The 13,727-nt window shown below is 33.5% G+C and overlaps 6 protein-coding genes and 1 non-coding gene across 7 annotated transcripts; 4 read left to right on the top strand and 3 right to left on the bottom strand. All coding sequences in view use genetic code 12, as the record gives it.

Moving 5' to 3' along the window:
• Window positions 1-257: 257 nt before the first annotated feature.
• Window positions 258-2,450, top strand: DFJ63DRAFT_313463 (ATP-dependent 5'-3' DNA helicase; the record flags this gene model as incomplete). The annotated part of the gene is made up of 1 exon (XM_064906178.1): window positions 258-2,450. The coding sequence occupies one exon, from the start codon at window positions 258-260 to the stop codon at window positions 2,448-2,450; it is 2,193 nt and encodes a 730-aa protein (XP_064761673.1).
• Window positions 2,451-2,788: 338 nt separating this feature from the next.
• Window positions 2,789-3,949, top strand: DFJ63DRAFT_153029 (CAP domain-containing protein). Its single transcript, XM_064903572.1, has one exon. It carries the CDS (start codon window positions 3,127-3,129, stop codon window positions 3,916-3,918), a length of 792 nt encoding a protein of 263 aa, XP_064761672.1. The 5' UTR covers window positions 2,789-3,126; the 3' UTR covers window positions 3,919-3,949.
• A 31-nt stretch (window positions 3,950-3,980) lies between these two features.
• On the bottom strand, window positions 3,981-5,828 carry DFJ63DRAFT_313462 (uncharacterized protein; the record flags this gene model as incomplete). Its single annotated transcript, XM_064906177.1, has 1 exon — window positions 3,981-5,828. The coding sequence occupies one exon, from the start codon at window positions 5,826-5,828 to the stop codon at window positions 3,981-3,983; it is 1,848 nt and encodes a 615-aa protein (XP_064761671.1).
• Window positions 5,829-5,948: 120 nt separating this feature from the next.
• PUT3 (Put3p) lies at window positions 5,949-9,123 on the top strand. Its single transcript, XM_064903570.1, has one exon. The coding sequence runs from the start codon at window positions 6,069-6,071 to the stop codon at window positions 9,093-9,095; it is 3,027 nt and encodes a 1,008-aa protein (XP_064761670.1). The 5' UTR covers window positions 5,949-6,068; the 3' UTR covers window positions 9,096-9,123.
• Window positions 9,124-10,105, bottom strand: DFJ63DRAFT_153010 (uncharacterized protein). The gene has a single exon (XM_064903571.1). It carries the CDS (start codon window positions 9,998-10,000, stop codon window positions 9,152-9,154), a length of 849 nt encoding a protein of 282 aa, XP_064761669.1. The 5' UTR covers window positions 10,001-10,105; the 3' UTR covers window positions 9,124-9,151.
• Window positions 10,105-13,063, bottom strand: MEF2 (Mef2p). Its single transcript, XM_064903573.1, has one exon. The coding sequence runs from the start codon at window positions 12,709-12,711 to the stop codon at window positions 10,210-10,212; it is 2,502 nt and encodes an 833-aa protein (XP_064761668.1). The 5' UTR covers window positions 12,712-13,063; the 3' UTR covers window positions 10,105-10,209.
• A 346-nt stretch (window positions 13,064-13,409) lies between these two features.
• On the top strand, window positions 13,410-13,507 carry DFJ63DRAFT_t94. Its single transcript has one exon. It is a non-coding gene; the product is annotated as a tRNA-Pro (tRNA).
• Window positions 13,508-13,727: the final 220 nt, after the last annotated feature.

The raw sequence follows: 13,727 nt of genomic DNA, 5'->3' as shown, positions 1-13,727 counted from the left end.
ACACTATTCAACAACATCCACTACATAGGATAAAGGTATGTCGATTGTTTTGATCTGTTAGTCATACCAATCATTGCTCCTGTTAATTATAGGTTGTCTAATCAGTGTGATCAAATATTGAATCAAGTATCAAGATGCATAGTACTGAAAGCTTAAAGAAACTTCCTTACTTGAAAAACGGATACTTACAACACCAACAAACAAAATTACTAACAATTGACATTCAGATATGTGTTATATTATAGATTAATATCATTATGTCAAATTTAAATCAAGCCGATTTGGTCGAATCCTTTATAAATGCCGTCAACATAGAGCAAAAATCAGATATTTTATTAACTAATGAATACTTAGATTCATACTCTCCAAAGAAATTGGCACAATCAGGCTTAGCAATAATCAATTTAATCATAAACAACATTAAGCTTGGATTAGGTGGTAAGACTTTAATTGAATTAGTCATCGATCCAGCTATCAAAGGTGACTCAAAAGATGAATTATCAGTGGGTAGTTTAAGAGTAGGCGATATTGTCAAGCTTGATAAACAAGCTAAATCTACTGCTTCAAAAGATAAAGTTAAAGAGAAAGCTAAAGAAGATGAATCATTAGAAGGGGTTATAATTCGTCAAAATTCCTATTCGATTACAATCTCAATTGACGATGATTCAACCGATGATAAAGTACTATCATTATACAACAACACATCCAATGATAATACCAGAATGTGGTTAGTGAAATTATCCAATTCAGTAACTTACAAAAGAATGTTATCGACTTTGAGAAAATTGGGTGAACTCAAAGATCATCAGAAATCATATTTAATAAGATTATTATTGGGAGAAGCTGAATTTAGTTCAAACTCATCATCATCCAAGATTTCTGAATTCTTCAACCCTACATTAAACGATTCCCAAAAGGAAGCAGTTAAGTTTGCTGTTGATGAATCTCCTATAACTATTATTCATGGTCCACCAGGTACTGGAAAGACATCCGTAATTTTAGAAATCATCAAGCAATTAACTTTTGTTAAGGGTGAAAGAATATTAGTGTGTGGTCCTTCAAATATTTCTGTTGATACAATTTTGGAACGTTTATCGTCTCAATTCGGAGGTAATGGTGTTGGGGGTGCCGTTAAAAGCCCTGATAAATTGATTAGATTGGGACATCCTGCAAGATTACTTGAGACTAATTTACGACATTCATTGGATATACTTTCAAAGACTAATTATAGTGGTTCTAATAATAATAAGGATATTTTGAAAGATATTGAAAAAGACATCAATGATACTCTAAAGAAAATTAAAAAGTGTAAGAGATATAGTGAAAGAAGAGTCTTATATTCAGAATTAAAACAATTCAAAAAGGAATTAAGAGTTAGAGAAAAGAAAATTGTTCAGGATTTATTGATTAATGCTAATGTTATTTTAAGTACCTTACATGGTGCAGGTTCATATGAGTTAACGAACTTATATAAAGAAGAGTTTAGTGATGGAAAGCCTTTCTTCGACACCATAATAATTGATGAAGTTTCACAATCATTAGAGCCTCAATGTTGGATACCAATCATAAATCACATTGGATTTAAACGATTGGTCATCGCTGGAGATAATTTACAGTTGCCCCCTACATTAAAATCAAAAGATGAAATTGAACGATTACTTGGAAATCTTTCGATTAACAAAGTTGCAAATCTTGAATTCACGTTGTTTGACAGATTAGTCAAAAAACTAGAGGGGAATAAGTTTAAAAAGTTATTAGATACACAATATAGAATGAATCAATTAATTATGAAATTCCCTTCCCACGAGTTATACCAAGATAAATTAAAGGCATTTAAAGCAGTGGAAAATATTTCCTTACTTGATGTCAAAGGAGTAACTGAAACTGATGAAACGAAGCCGATCTGCATTTGGTATGATACTCAAGGTGGAGATTTTCCAGAAAAGTCCAGCGATGAGGATACTATAATAGGGGATAGCACAGGATCAAAATATAATGAAATGGAATCATTAGTTGTAATTCAGCATGTTAAGAAATTATTAGCATGTGGCGTATCACCGAATTATATTGGAATAATATCTCCCTATAGTGCTCAAGTTTCATTACTTAAAAAGAGTTTTCAAAAAGAACAAGATGATTCTAGATTCGCTTATAATGAAATCGAGATTTCAACTGTTGATGGATTTCAAGGTCGTGAAAAAGAAATAATAATCATAAGTTTAGTGAGATCGAATGATGCAAGAGAAGTTGGATTCCTTAAAGATAAGAGGCGGTTAAATGTTGCAATGACAAGGCCTAAAAGGCAACTATGTGTCGTTGGGGATTTAGAACTTATGTCTCAATGCGGTATCAAGTATTTACATAATTGGGCACAATTTGTTGAAAATGCAAAGGACAGCAATGATGACAGTGTTTATGAGATCATTTATCCCGACTTAGGAGATTATTAAGGTTTATCGTGAAAAATCGTAATTGGATAGAAGGTTATTTCTTTACCAAAATGAGATGGTTTTACCGACTATTAGTGAGACAATTATTCTCTTAAACGGTAAAGAGCCAAGATTTAATTTACCAGATCAAGACAAGTGTACACAATTTTATTGTTGAAGATGAAATAGGTAAATTGCTGTTTAATTATGTGCCTCAGGGACACTCCCTCACTGAAACACCGCTCTGCAACAACTACACACGATCCTGTTTCACACCATACTACCAACCTTAAAATGAATCTAGACATCACAATAGATAGTTTAAATCCATCGCATTCTTCGTCTGCAGATGGGAAAAAGTCAACAGTGCACAAAATAGAACAATTCCCCCTTTTAAATTGAAAACGCGTTTAGTTGCACAAAATTAACCAAAAAAAAAAAGATTTCGATTCCAGATTCTACACGGTATTATAATTCTACGATTGCAAAATTTCTTAGCATTTTGGTTTGTTGTCTGTGGATGGTATTTAATGAGATTCCAATCCTGCAAAATGTATTTGACTGGGGTTTGTTTTTAAAAGATTAAGGCTCTTACTTTCATTCATTTACTAGTGTTAGCTTTCTTTGAACTTTCATTACTTTACAGCATTTATTAAAACTCACCTTCCACTCATTACACATATACCTTCCTTATAATATGAAATATTCGAGTTTTATTCCACTCCTTTGTTTGCTGTCTGCCGCCTCTGCAGCCACTGTTTACGTGACCAACGTTCACTATGTCACTGTCTACGAAGGTGAAGAAGTTGTTTCTCCAACCACTAGTCCCGACTTAGAAGTAGCTTATGTAACTGAAATCATTTATCCAGATCAATCTACATCTGTTCAACAAGAACAATCTACATCAGTTCAACAATCACCAGCTGCGCAAGCTCCAGCAGTAGCTGCTCAAGTTGTCAACTCTCCAGCCAATGTCCCAACCACTTTAGTAACAGTTGCCACTACCAGTACTCCAGCTCCAGCTCCAGCTCCAGCTACCACCTCTTCATCTTCTTCCAATTTTGGTACCGTCCAAGATCTTTCCTTTTCACAAGAAATCTTAAACGATCATAATGAAAAGAGAGCTGATCATGGTGTTCCAGCTTTATCTTGGTCTCAAGATTTATATAATTATGCCCAGAATTACGCTAACCAATACGATTGTTCAGGTAATTTAGTCCATTCCGGTGGTCCATATGGTGAAAACTTAGCCGTTGGTTATTCCGGTGCCACTCCAGCTTTTACAGCTTGGTATAATGAAGGTAATGGTTATAATTATGCAGCTGCCAATGTATTTGATCATTTCACTCAAATCATCTGGAAATCTTCAACTGAATTAGGTTGTGCTTATAAAGATTGTTCAGCTGAAAACTGGGGTAAATATGTTATTTGCTCTTACAACCCTCCTGGTAACTACATTGGTGAAGGTGCTCAAAATTTGTTTAATTAGTCTGTATTTATGTTTCTATGTCTATTTATTTCAAAAGAAAAACGTGTTATGCTTGTTTTAGATTATTTCTTTTTAAGTCGTAAGTCGTAGACTGCTGAAGGTAAAGTATTAAACGGAAATTGAGCTAGTTTATTCCCTTCATATGATAATGTTTGAAGATGGAGTGGATAAGTTACATCATCAACCAGAATGATGTTATTTCTTTCAAGGAATAAAATTTTAAGATTGGGTAAATATTGATCAAAATTAACTTGTAAGGATGTTTCTAGGTCTGTTGGATTTTGAAATGGTTGACTGTTTGACCAACATGTGGAATTCAATTCAAGATGATGTAAAGATCTTGGTAATTTGTTTATCAAGTCATTATTTATTGTCCCTAACGCTACACCATTCAAACATAAATAGGTTAATGTCTCTGGTAAGGAGATTGCATCAATACTTTTAAACGGATTGTCACTAATATCAAGCTTTGTTAAAGTATAAGGAAATGAATCACCTGAAAATGTGGTCAACTTATTCCTACTTAGGTCTAAATCGATCAATTTTGATCCAAAATTAACATTCTTAATCTCACTTATCTCATTCCGAGATAAGTTCAACTGTTTTAATTTTGACGGCATATTGATATCTATTAACGCCACTAATCCTGTGGAACTCATGGATAACTTGGTTAAATTGGTTGTGAATGCATTGGTGATTTCAAAGTAATCAATTTCATTATTATCCAACATTAATTCTCGTAATGATAATGGCAAATCACCTAATTCATCAAGATCATCTATGTTGTTGTTTGATATGTCAAGAATTTCTAACTTTGTACAATTGGAAAAGAAATCAATCGGTAATGATTTCAATGAGTTGTTATCTATATATAGTTGTTGTATAGTTTGTGGTAGTATCACATTTAATTCTTGAATCACGTTATTTGACAATGCCAAAATCTCAACATTTGGAGGTATATGCAGCTGCTGCACAGTCAGAATAGCATTATACGTGACTTTCAAACTAGCTATAGTAGATGAAAACTGAAATAAGTTTTCCAATTCACTAATAGAATTTATAGATGCATCCAAAGTATGTAACAGTGAGCCAAAGGCATAATTTGGACCCTGTAAACTATGCAACTTATTTGCTCTGATCATGAGCGTTTCTAAAGTGGGAGGCAATACTAGATCAACTAGTGATGTCAAATCGTTAGCTGTTAAGTCTAACTTCTTCAATGTCAAAGGCAACAATCGAAATAAGTGTCTGGCATCCACATCAGTAAGACCATTTCTTCGTAAATATAAATCTGTAAGCATATCGGAGGACGCAATATCCCATAGTCGCCAGTTCTGTCTTTGCACTGTTTGTGTTTGATTACTCTGAATGAAAATTCGTTCTACTTTATCACCTAGCACTTCTACTAGTTGAATTATTCTTGCATTTTTTGAAATGAATTGATCTCCATTGTACATCAATTGTAATGTTATTTTTCTAGACAATTCATTACAATACTTATCAAAAGCAAGGATTTCAAGAAACTTAACAAGTGATTCACCTTCATTTTTGTAAAGATATGAGAACAATATACCTAACTCTCGAGGTATAAGTGAAGTATTCATTTGAAAATTCAATGCCATTAACTGTCTAAAAATATCAATTCCATTTTCAAACCCAGTTATTATAAATGAATCTTCCAATTGCCTGACTGAATAAAGTATCTTAGCTGGATCATACCCTATAAGCCTTGGTTGCTTACTAGCTATTATAACTCTTTTGCTAAAGATATATTGAAGAGCAAGGGATTGAATCAGATTTAGTGATAACCACGAGTGATTATAGATGAATTTTTCATAAACTATATTAGGAGATACAAACTCAAACACTCGTAGTATAATTTCAATTGGAAGATCATTAAACTCTATCATATCACCCTAAATTATCGTGTTTTAACCTAATCCTCTCTAACAACCCATTGGTTATATATTATAAAGGCTTTGGAAGGATGAAACCAAACCCCAGTTATACAATTTAAAGATGATCTTTTATATGCAGTCCTGAACAAAGCCAAAAATGGGATTTAAATTTCTGACTCTTTTTAAGATTTTTCTCGTATTAGAATATGGATAACAGCAAAGTAAATCAATAGAATCATTGCAAACATATAAATGAGTGACGCTGATAAGTCGGCCCTTTACTCCAACGAAACAGAACTACTAAAGGGAGGAGGTGAAAGTGGAGATTTCACAGTGATAGATTTGGAACATATTGGTTCAATGACCTCCAGTGAAAGTGGTGACTCTAACCATAGCACGAATACAAAATCAAATCTGCCAGGACCATCATCAGTTTCCAAACCTAAGAGAACTTCATTGGCATGTATAAGGTGTCGAGCCCGTCATATTAGATGTCCTGGTGGTGATCCATGCAAAAAGTGTCAATTGGCAAAGACTAAATGTGAATATGTGGAGGCTGATAAGAAAATTGTGGTTTCAATGAAATATTTATCCAAGTTACATGATGACATAGCACGATTGAAGAAGGATAATGCTGTTCTTAGAAACAATCTAAAAGAAGAAGAGAATAAACGAATTAAAAATAACATTGTCCAACAGAATTCATTCTCAAATAATGTTCGTTCAAATCAACCTTTGTTTAATAACACTAATTCAAGTAGAAATCAACAACCTCCATATCAGCCCCAATTCCAACAACAATTACAGCAACAACCACAGCAATCACAACAACATCCGGTAAACTTTGGGAATGAGGTGATCCAACCATCCTTAGATAAACATGGAAGACTAATACAATCAAGAACTGGAGAAAAAGTTTACGTGGGATCATCATCAATGACACTTTTCGGACTTGAGATTCAAAATATGGTTCCATCATTTGTATCATCTACATTATTAACTAGTTCGTCCACAACTACTTCACCATCTCCATCACCTCAAAGTGGAATTACTTCATCACCAAGATCTGATCATCCATCAACATCAACAACGACACGACACAAGAGAGAAACTGAAATATTAGAAAAGGAAGGAAATGCATATAGAATCACCCTTGCAAAGACCAATACTAGACCCGGATTGTCTATAAACTTCACCTTACCATCATATTCATATGCAATGTTATTAGTGGATACCTTCATAAATTATAATGATGGCTGTTTCTACTTTTTTAATGAAGGTCTTGTTAAAAGATTTCTTATAAATTTATATTCTGGTAGAGCAGCTGAAAATAGAAAAATTCTAAAGAGGAATGTTAATTCTAAGAAAGAAACTATAGAAGAAGAAAATACTATTAAGAAAGATGCTGACGATGATACTATTCTTGAAACGATTTGGTTTTGTAAGATCTTATTGATATTTGCCATAGGAGAAATGTACTTAGGCACAGAATCAAATTCACATATAACAAAGCTGATCATTCAAGAAAAAATCAGAAATGAAACTAAAAAGAATAAAGTTAAAGAAAAGAAAGAAAAGGATACTTTACCGGGTTCAGGATTCTTCTATCAAGCTTCTGAATTATTCACTGGTTTATTCGCATCAGGAGCCATTGATAATATAACTAAAGATGGAGGTACAGAAGTAATGCTTCTATATGCATTCTATCTCCAAGTAGCAGACTGTACCATTGCTTCTTATTTCTATTTTGGTTTAGCTCTTCGAGCTACATTAATCTTAGGTTGGCATGTGGATGCCGACAAGGAAAATATCAATAGATTTGAATTGGAGCATAGAAGAAGAATCTGGTGGACAGTTTATATGTATGAAAGAATGCTATCGTCAAAGGCAGGATTACCATTAAGTTTCGCTGATGACAGTGTATCTACAGAGTTGCCAATCGATTTCGATATTGAACCTAACAAGGATGATGATGATGATGATGTTAAAGGTTTCTACATTTTCCCACCAGCAGATTATATTAATAACTGTGTTACCATTACTCAAATCAATGCTATTATCTTATCTTCGTTATATACCAAACAACCAACCATAAATATCTTACCTGTCGTGTCTGACTTGGTTCATAAGTTAATGAATTGGAAAAGCTCTTTACCCGAGTTTTTAAAAGTCGATTTTTCTGCAGATAACGTACGGATAACTAGATTGATAGTGAATTTGATGACTGAGTATTTCCAAGGTATGAATTTGGCTGTTCGACCTTTATTATTTCATTTCGCCACTAAAAAACTTAAAGAATTACAAGTTCAAAACTCTGTTAACAAATATGTTGACTTATCAAAATATTCAAAGAATGTATTATTTTTATTAAATGCTTCCTTTCAAGCATCAATCAATACCATAAAGTCAATTTGGGCATTATTACCAGAAAATATGGTTGCTCTATTTGGTTGGATGGATAGAGAATATTTATTCACATCAGCTTCAACATTAATCTTATTTAATGCATCTTTCGGAGTCCATGATGCCACAAAGGATCATTTAGATCATGCTTTACAAATATTCACAAAAATGAAAAAGTTAGGAAATTATCCTGCTGCCTTAAGACGAGCTCAACTTTTAAAATTAATACGAGTTCTCGATTTTAATGGAGTTATGACTGATTTATTAGTCAAACATGATGATGAACAGAAGGAATTCACTGCTTCAACTGATAACTTGACTCAAATAGAAGAAGTGAATCAAATATCCAATTCTAAAATCAATGATGATCATCTTAATCAATTGGATAACGAGTTAAAACCAGATGTGGAATTAGAAAATCCAATTCCAGACATTTCTGATCCAAGAGTTACTTCCAATTTAAGTAGTGATTCATTTAATTTCAGCTTCTCCTTACCAACTAATGCACCTAGCGGTAGTGGTGATATCTACAATTCTGATTTGAAAGGTATTGAAGGTTTGACCTATTTGGATGATGAACAACAACTTTGGAACGAAATTACACATGATGCAGGTTGGCTTAACGTAGGAGGACCAGAACCACATCAATCATATGATTCGAACGATAGAGAAGATATCATACAATCAAACCCAATTAATGCCCATGCCCCACCAATAAATCTTGACTTTGGTATTAGTCAAGGTCACCCTCAACCTCCACCACAAACACAACCTCAAGTTAACCGAGGCTACAATAATATATATGCTAATACATCCTCCGGTGGATATGGAGACTTAATTAACCAAGAATTTCATGATTTAATGGATCAAACTTAATAGATACATTGTGTATAGATACAAATTACATAATAATATACAATTACATAGATAAATTAAAGATAGTCAATACCCGTATTTGGATTACTTTGACCTAAGTTCATTTGTTGTAGAATTTGTTGAGGAGAAATTGCTTGAACTTGTTGTTGTTGTTGATGCTGTTGTGGGTTTTGAGATTGTGGACCTTGCGTTGGAACGTTTTGTAGCATTGGACTTGAAAAATTGATATTACTTTGACTACCACCATTAAAATACTGTTGTTGGACAAAGTCTTGTTGAGGAGTACCTAAACCATTGGAATTTGGAGTGCCTATCATACCAGAGTTCTTTGACAAAATGGCATTATTATTGCTCATCATTTGTTGTTGGGGAAGTTGTCTATTATGAATTTGTTGTTTTTGTTGCTGCTGTTGAGGTGGTGCTTGCGATTGCGGTGGTGGTGGTTGTTGACCCTGCGGTGGTGCACCTTGTTGTTGTTCTTGTTGATAGTGTTGTCTTCTCATTTGTTGAAGCTTTATCTTGATGTATTGCATGGCTTCTGGATACAAATCTTGAAGTTTATTATACAACTCCGTTAACTCGGGCATATCTGTTGGAGCTGATAAAATTATTGGGAACGAAGCCTTAGTTTGAGATGATTGTTGACTTGGATCATTATGATATTGCTCGTGAATATAGTTCAACACTGTCAAATTACAGTGAAGTCTTCTTATACAATTCTGATATGAGTCGGCCACCAACTGTTTTGCTTCTTGAGGCATCAGTTGCATAGCTTGTGGGTTACAGAACATATTATTATAAATATTGATGGATTTCTTCATGAGATGGGTATTAATAAGCAACAAGCATGTCACTCTCTCCCTGTCAAGAACGAGAGGGTTTCGATTGTCCCTAACAGTTGTCATACTGTTTGTCTCGTTATCGTATCTGGTCTAATCTATTTATCGTTCCAGTTCTGTTGCCGTTTCATTTTTTATTTTTAATTTTCTTTTTTTCGTTCCTGAACGCAATTTTCAAACAACAAAAACACACATCAGGACCGCCTTGTTTTGTGTTATGTAAGGTAAATTTTGCAATTTCTAATTTTTGTATATACAAGTATGTTTTAAACTATTTACATGAATGAAAATTCACTGGCAATGGTATCGAGTCTGGCCTTGGTGGTTCTTCTCATTCCTATATACACCATATCGAATGTTCCTCTTCCTTGCGTCATTGATCTTAATTTTGATAAATACCCAATCATTTCTCGTAATGGAGTTTCACAAACAATCACTTTTTGAAGTTTGAAATCATAAGCAGCTTCAGATTTAGAAAGCGTATAATCAGGGGGAAGATAGACATTATGAGATAAGTCTGTGTCATTGTCTAAATCGTGTTGATTGGATTCGTCTTCTAATGAGGTGATAATAGCTTTACATCTTTGAGTCAAATCATGAGAAACTTCACCTAGGTCACCTGAATTGACATAAACTTTAGTTTCCATATAAGGTTCTAATACACCAAAGCTACTCTCATTTTCTTCCACATATTTACTGATAGCTCTTCTTGTGACATCTAAGATTTCAGAGAGATTGGTTGAACTTTCAGTACATGGAAAGTTCCATTTCTTTATTCTTAATACTGTAGAATGTAATGATAATCCATAAAGTGGACCACCAATCTGTAAGGCAGCTAAAGAACTTTGAATAATACCATCCTGAATATCTTCAAGTGAATGATCAGACTTCCATCTTCTATCTTCAATAGCTGCTAATGCTTCTGGTGGAGTTGAATCTGGTCCCAAAATAATAATATTGTTATCTTCTTCGAAAATGATTGCACCTTCTTCTTCAGCAAAAGTGGTTTCAGAAGCCTTTCCTTCAAATGAATCCATTTCAACTTCAACCGTAACATTTCCTTCAGAATTTTTGAATGATGCTGAAGAAAATGGATTCTTTAAAATACTTTCCTTATAAGATACAACCACATCTCTAAGTCTAACTTTAGCTTTCATATCACTTATTAATCTATCTCTGACAATTTCCAAATGTAATTCACCCATTCCACCAAGAATAGTTTGTCCTAATTCTTCATCCACATGAACTTTTAGCGATGGATCTTCTCTAATCAAAACTTTGATACATTCCTTCATATGAGCTTCATCACCAGCGGTTAAAGGTTCAATTCCGGAATTGAACAATGGAGGTGGGACTTCGATAGGTAATAATTTCATATGAGATTCCAAGTCTGAGAATCCCTTTTTAACTGGTCCATGACTTACTAAAGTATCACCGGTAACTATTTCATCTTCATTCCCGGTCAAAACACCGATATTACCAGCTCCAATATATCTAACTTCTTCAGGTTCATCTCCATGCATTAATAATAGCTTTCTGACGTTTAATTTCTTACCGGTTCTGGTATTTATCATAGTGGTATTGGAATATAATTTACCACTATAAACTCTGAAAAAAGTCATAACACCTCTATTGGCATGAGTTATAACTTTAAATGCAAGTGCAACAGTAAGTTGAGGATTACTATTAATTATAAGACCCTTATATTTATCTTGTACTAATGAAACACTCTTATTGGCTGAATTTTTCTTTTTGATTCTTTCATCAGAAATATTAACTTCTGGAATATTGGCTTCTAATGGTGATGGTAAGTAATTCGTAATACCATCCATTAAAGGTTGAACTCCGATGTTTCTAAATGAAGCTCCACAAAATACTGGTGTTATTTGATTATCAATGGTTGCTTTTCTTATGGCTTTATTTAGAATTGTAACTGGGATTTTATTATAATCTTCATCACATTCAAGAAATGAATCAATGATACTTTCGTCATATTCACCCAAAACTTCAACCATTGATTCTCTTCCTTTTGTGATCATCTCAAACACTTCATGAAGTGTTTGATCTTCTTCCGTTACGTTGATCACATCTATTTCATCACCAGTTGAGTTTGAATCAGGTTTCCATTTTAATAATTTCTTATGTAAAACATCCACCACTCCAACAAACCTAGGTTCTTCTCCATTAACACTTTCAAAATATGGTAAGTTACATAATACAACTTTTGTCCTTAATTTTCCAGTAATTTCCTTAACTGTTCTACTGAATCCTGCTCCAGGTCTATCCATTTTATTAACAAATGCAATACGAGGGATTCCTAATGACTTAGCTTGTTTCCAAACTTTTTCAGTTTGAGATTCCACCCCAGCAACACCATCCAAGATGGTCACTGCTCCATCCAAGACTCTTAAAGAACGAATTACTTCGAATGTAAAATCAGCATGTCCTGGTGTATCGATGATATTTATCTTATGACGATTCCATGGAATTGAAATGGCAGCCAGCTGGATTGTGATACCTCTTAAACGTTCAGCCGGTAAGTAATCAGTAACAGTATCACCTTCGTCGACGTTACCTATTCTTTTGGTCTTCCCACTATAATATAACATTCTTTCAGTTGTGGTTGTCTTCCCAGCATCGATATGAGCTATGATACCAATGTTTCTAGTTTTATCCATTCCCACATCATTCAACTTTATTTCTGCAAACGAGGCAGGGGATCGATGTAGATACCTTATACCCCATCTATATAATGACTTCTTCCATATTGATGACATATCTCTTGACTTAATTCATAATTCAGCAACTTTGATCTTATTGTGAATTCTTTAAAGATTTAAACACAAAATAATTTTTCAGTAAAAATTCGCATATTTTTGTCTTCAGATCTAACTAAGAATTTTAATTGCAAAATTGTAATGAAGGTTAAGAATCACTGGATATTGTACCTAACTTTTGCTTAAATAAATCTTACTGATTTATTAATATAACGGTCTTGTTTGACCTTCTATTCCTTCTAATCTATAAATAGAGTTTTTACATTATGTTTCTCTATTCCACTTCATTTATATTTCTAAATTTATAGAATATTAAATAAATGTATATTTCGAAAAAAAAAATAAGACTGGGAAGAAAAGTATGATGTTATATATTTAAAAGAAAGTATAATAGTACGGTCTGTGATATTGGATTACTATTAACTTAATTAAAAGACCCAATTACGTGTTTAGTACCTTTATTCTTCTTATACAGAGTCTTCAACTAACCTCAGAAACAAAGGTGCGCTTAATACGGCTGTAAATTATCTTTTTTCTAAGAAACCTTTCTCAGACTATAAATAGAGGCTATTACATCATAATTAACCATCAAACATATGGAGATCAGACCGAATATATCAATTTTTAAGAAACTTAAATTTCAAATCTTTATCAGACTCCCGAAAACCCTAACTTTTTCAAATTTTGAAAAATTTTGCGGGCATGTGGTCTAGAGGTATGATTCTCGCTTAGGGCCATACATTTTATTATAGCACTAGTATGCGGGAGGTCCTGGGTTCGATTCCCAGCTTGCCCCATTTTCAAAACTTTTCAATTTTCTTTTAAAATTATTATTTTTTTTGCGCCTTTTCCGGCTTAAACGGGATTCTGTTTATTTTAATCTTAACGGTTTAATAACTTAACTTTTTGCTGTGACTTCAAAGCCGTTTTGGAAAACTTATCTATTGAAGTCTTTAGTTTAGACCTGTTTTTATCATGATTTAGGTTCAAAATCAGTAGAGTCATCCGAACAACGG

This window comes from Scheffersomyces coipomensis (genome assembly GCF_036884675.1).
Source record: "Scheffersomyces coipomensis strain NRRL Y-17651 chromosome Unknown DFJ63scaffold_4, whole genome shotgun sequence".
Taxonomy (NCBI): Eukaryota; Fungi; Ascomycota; class Pichiomycetes; order Serinales; family Debaryomycetaceae; genus Scheffersomyces; species Scheffersomyces coipomensis.
This window is presented reverse-complemented; position numbering and strand designations above follow the sequence as displayed.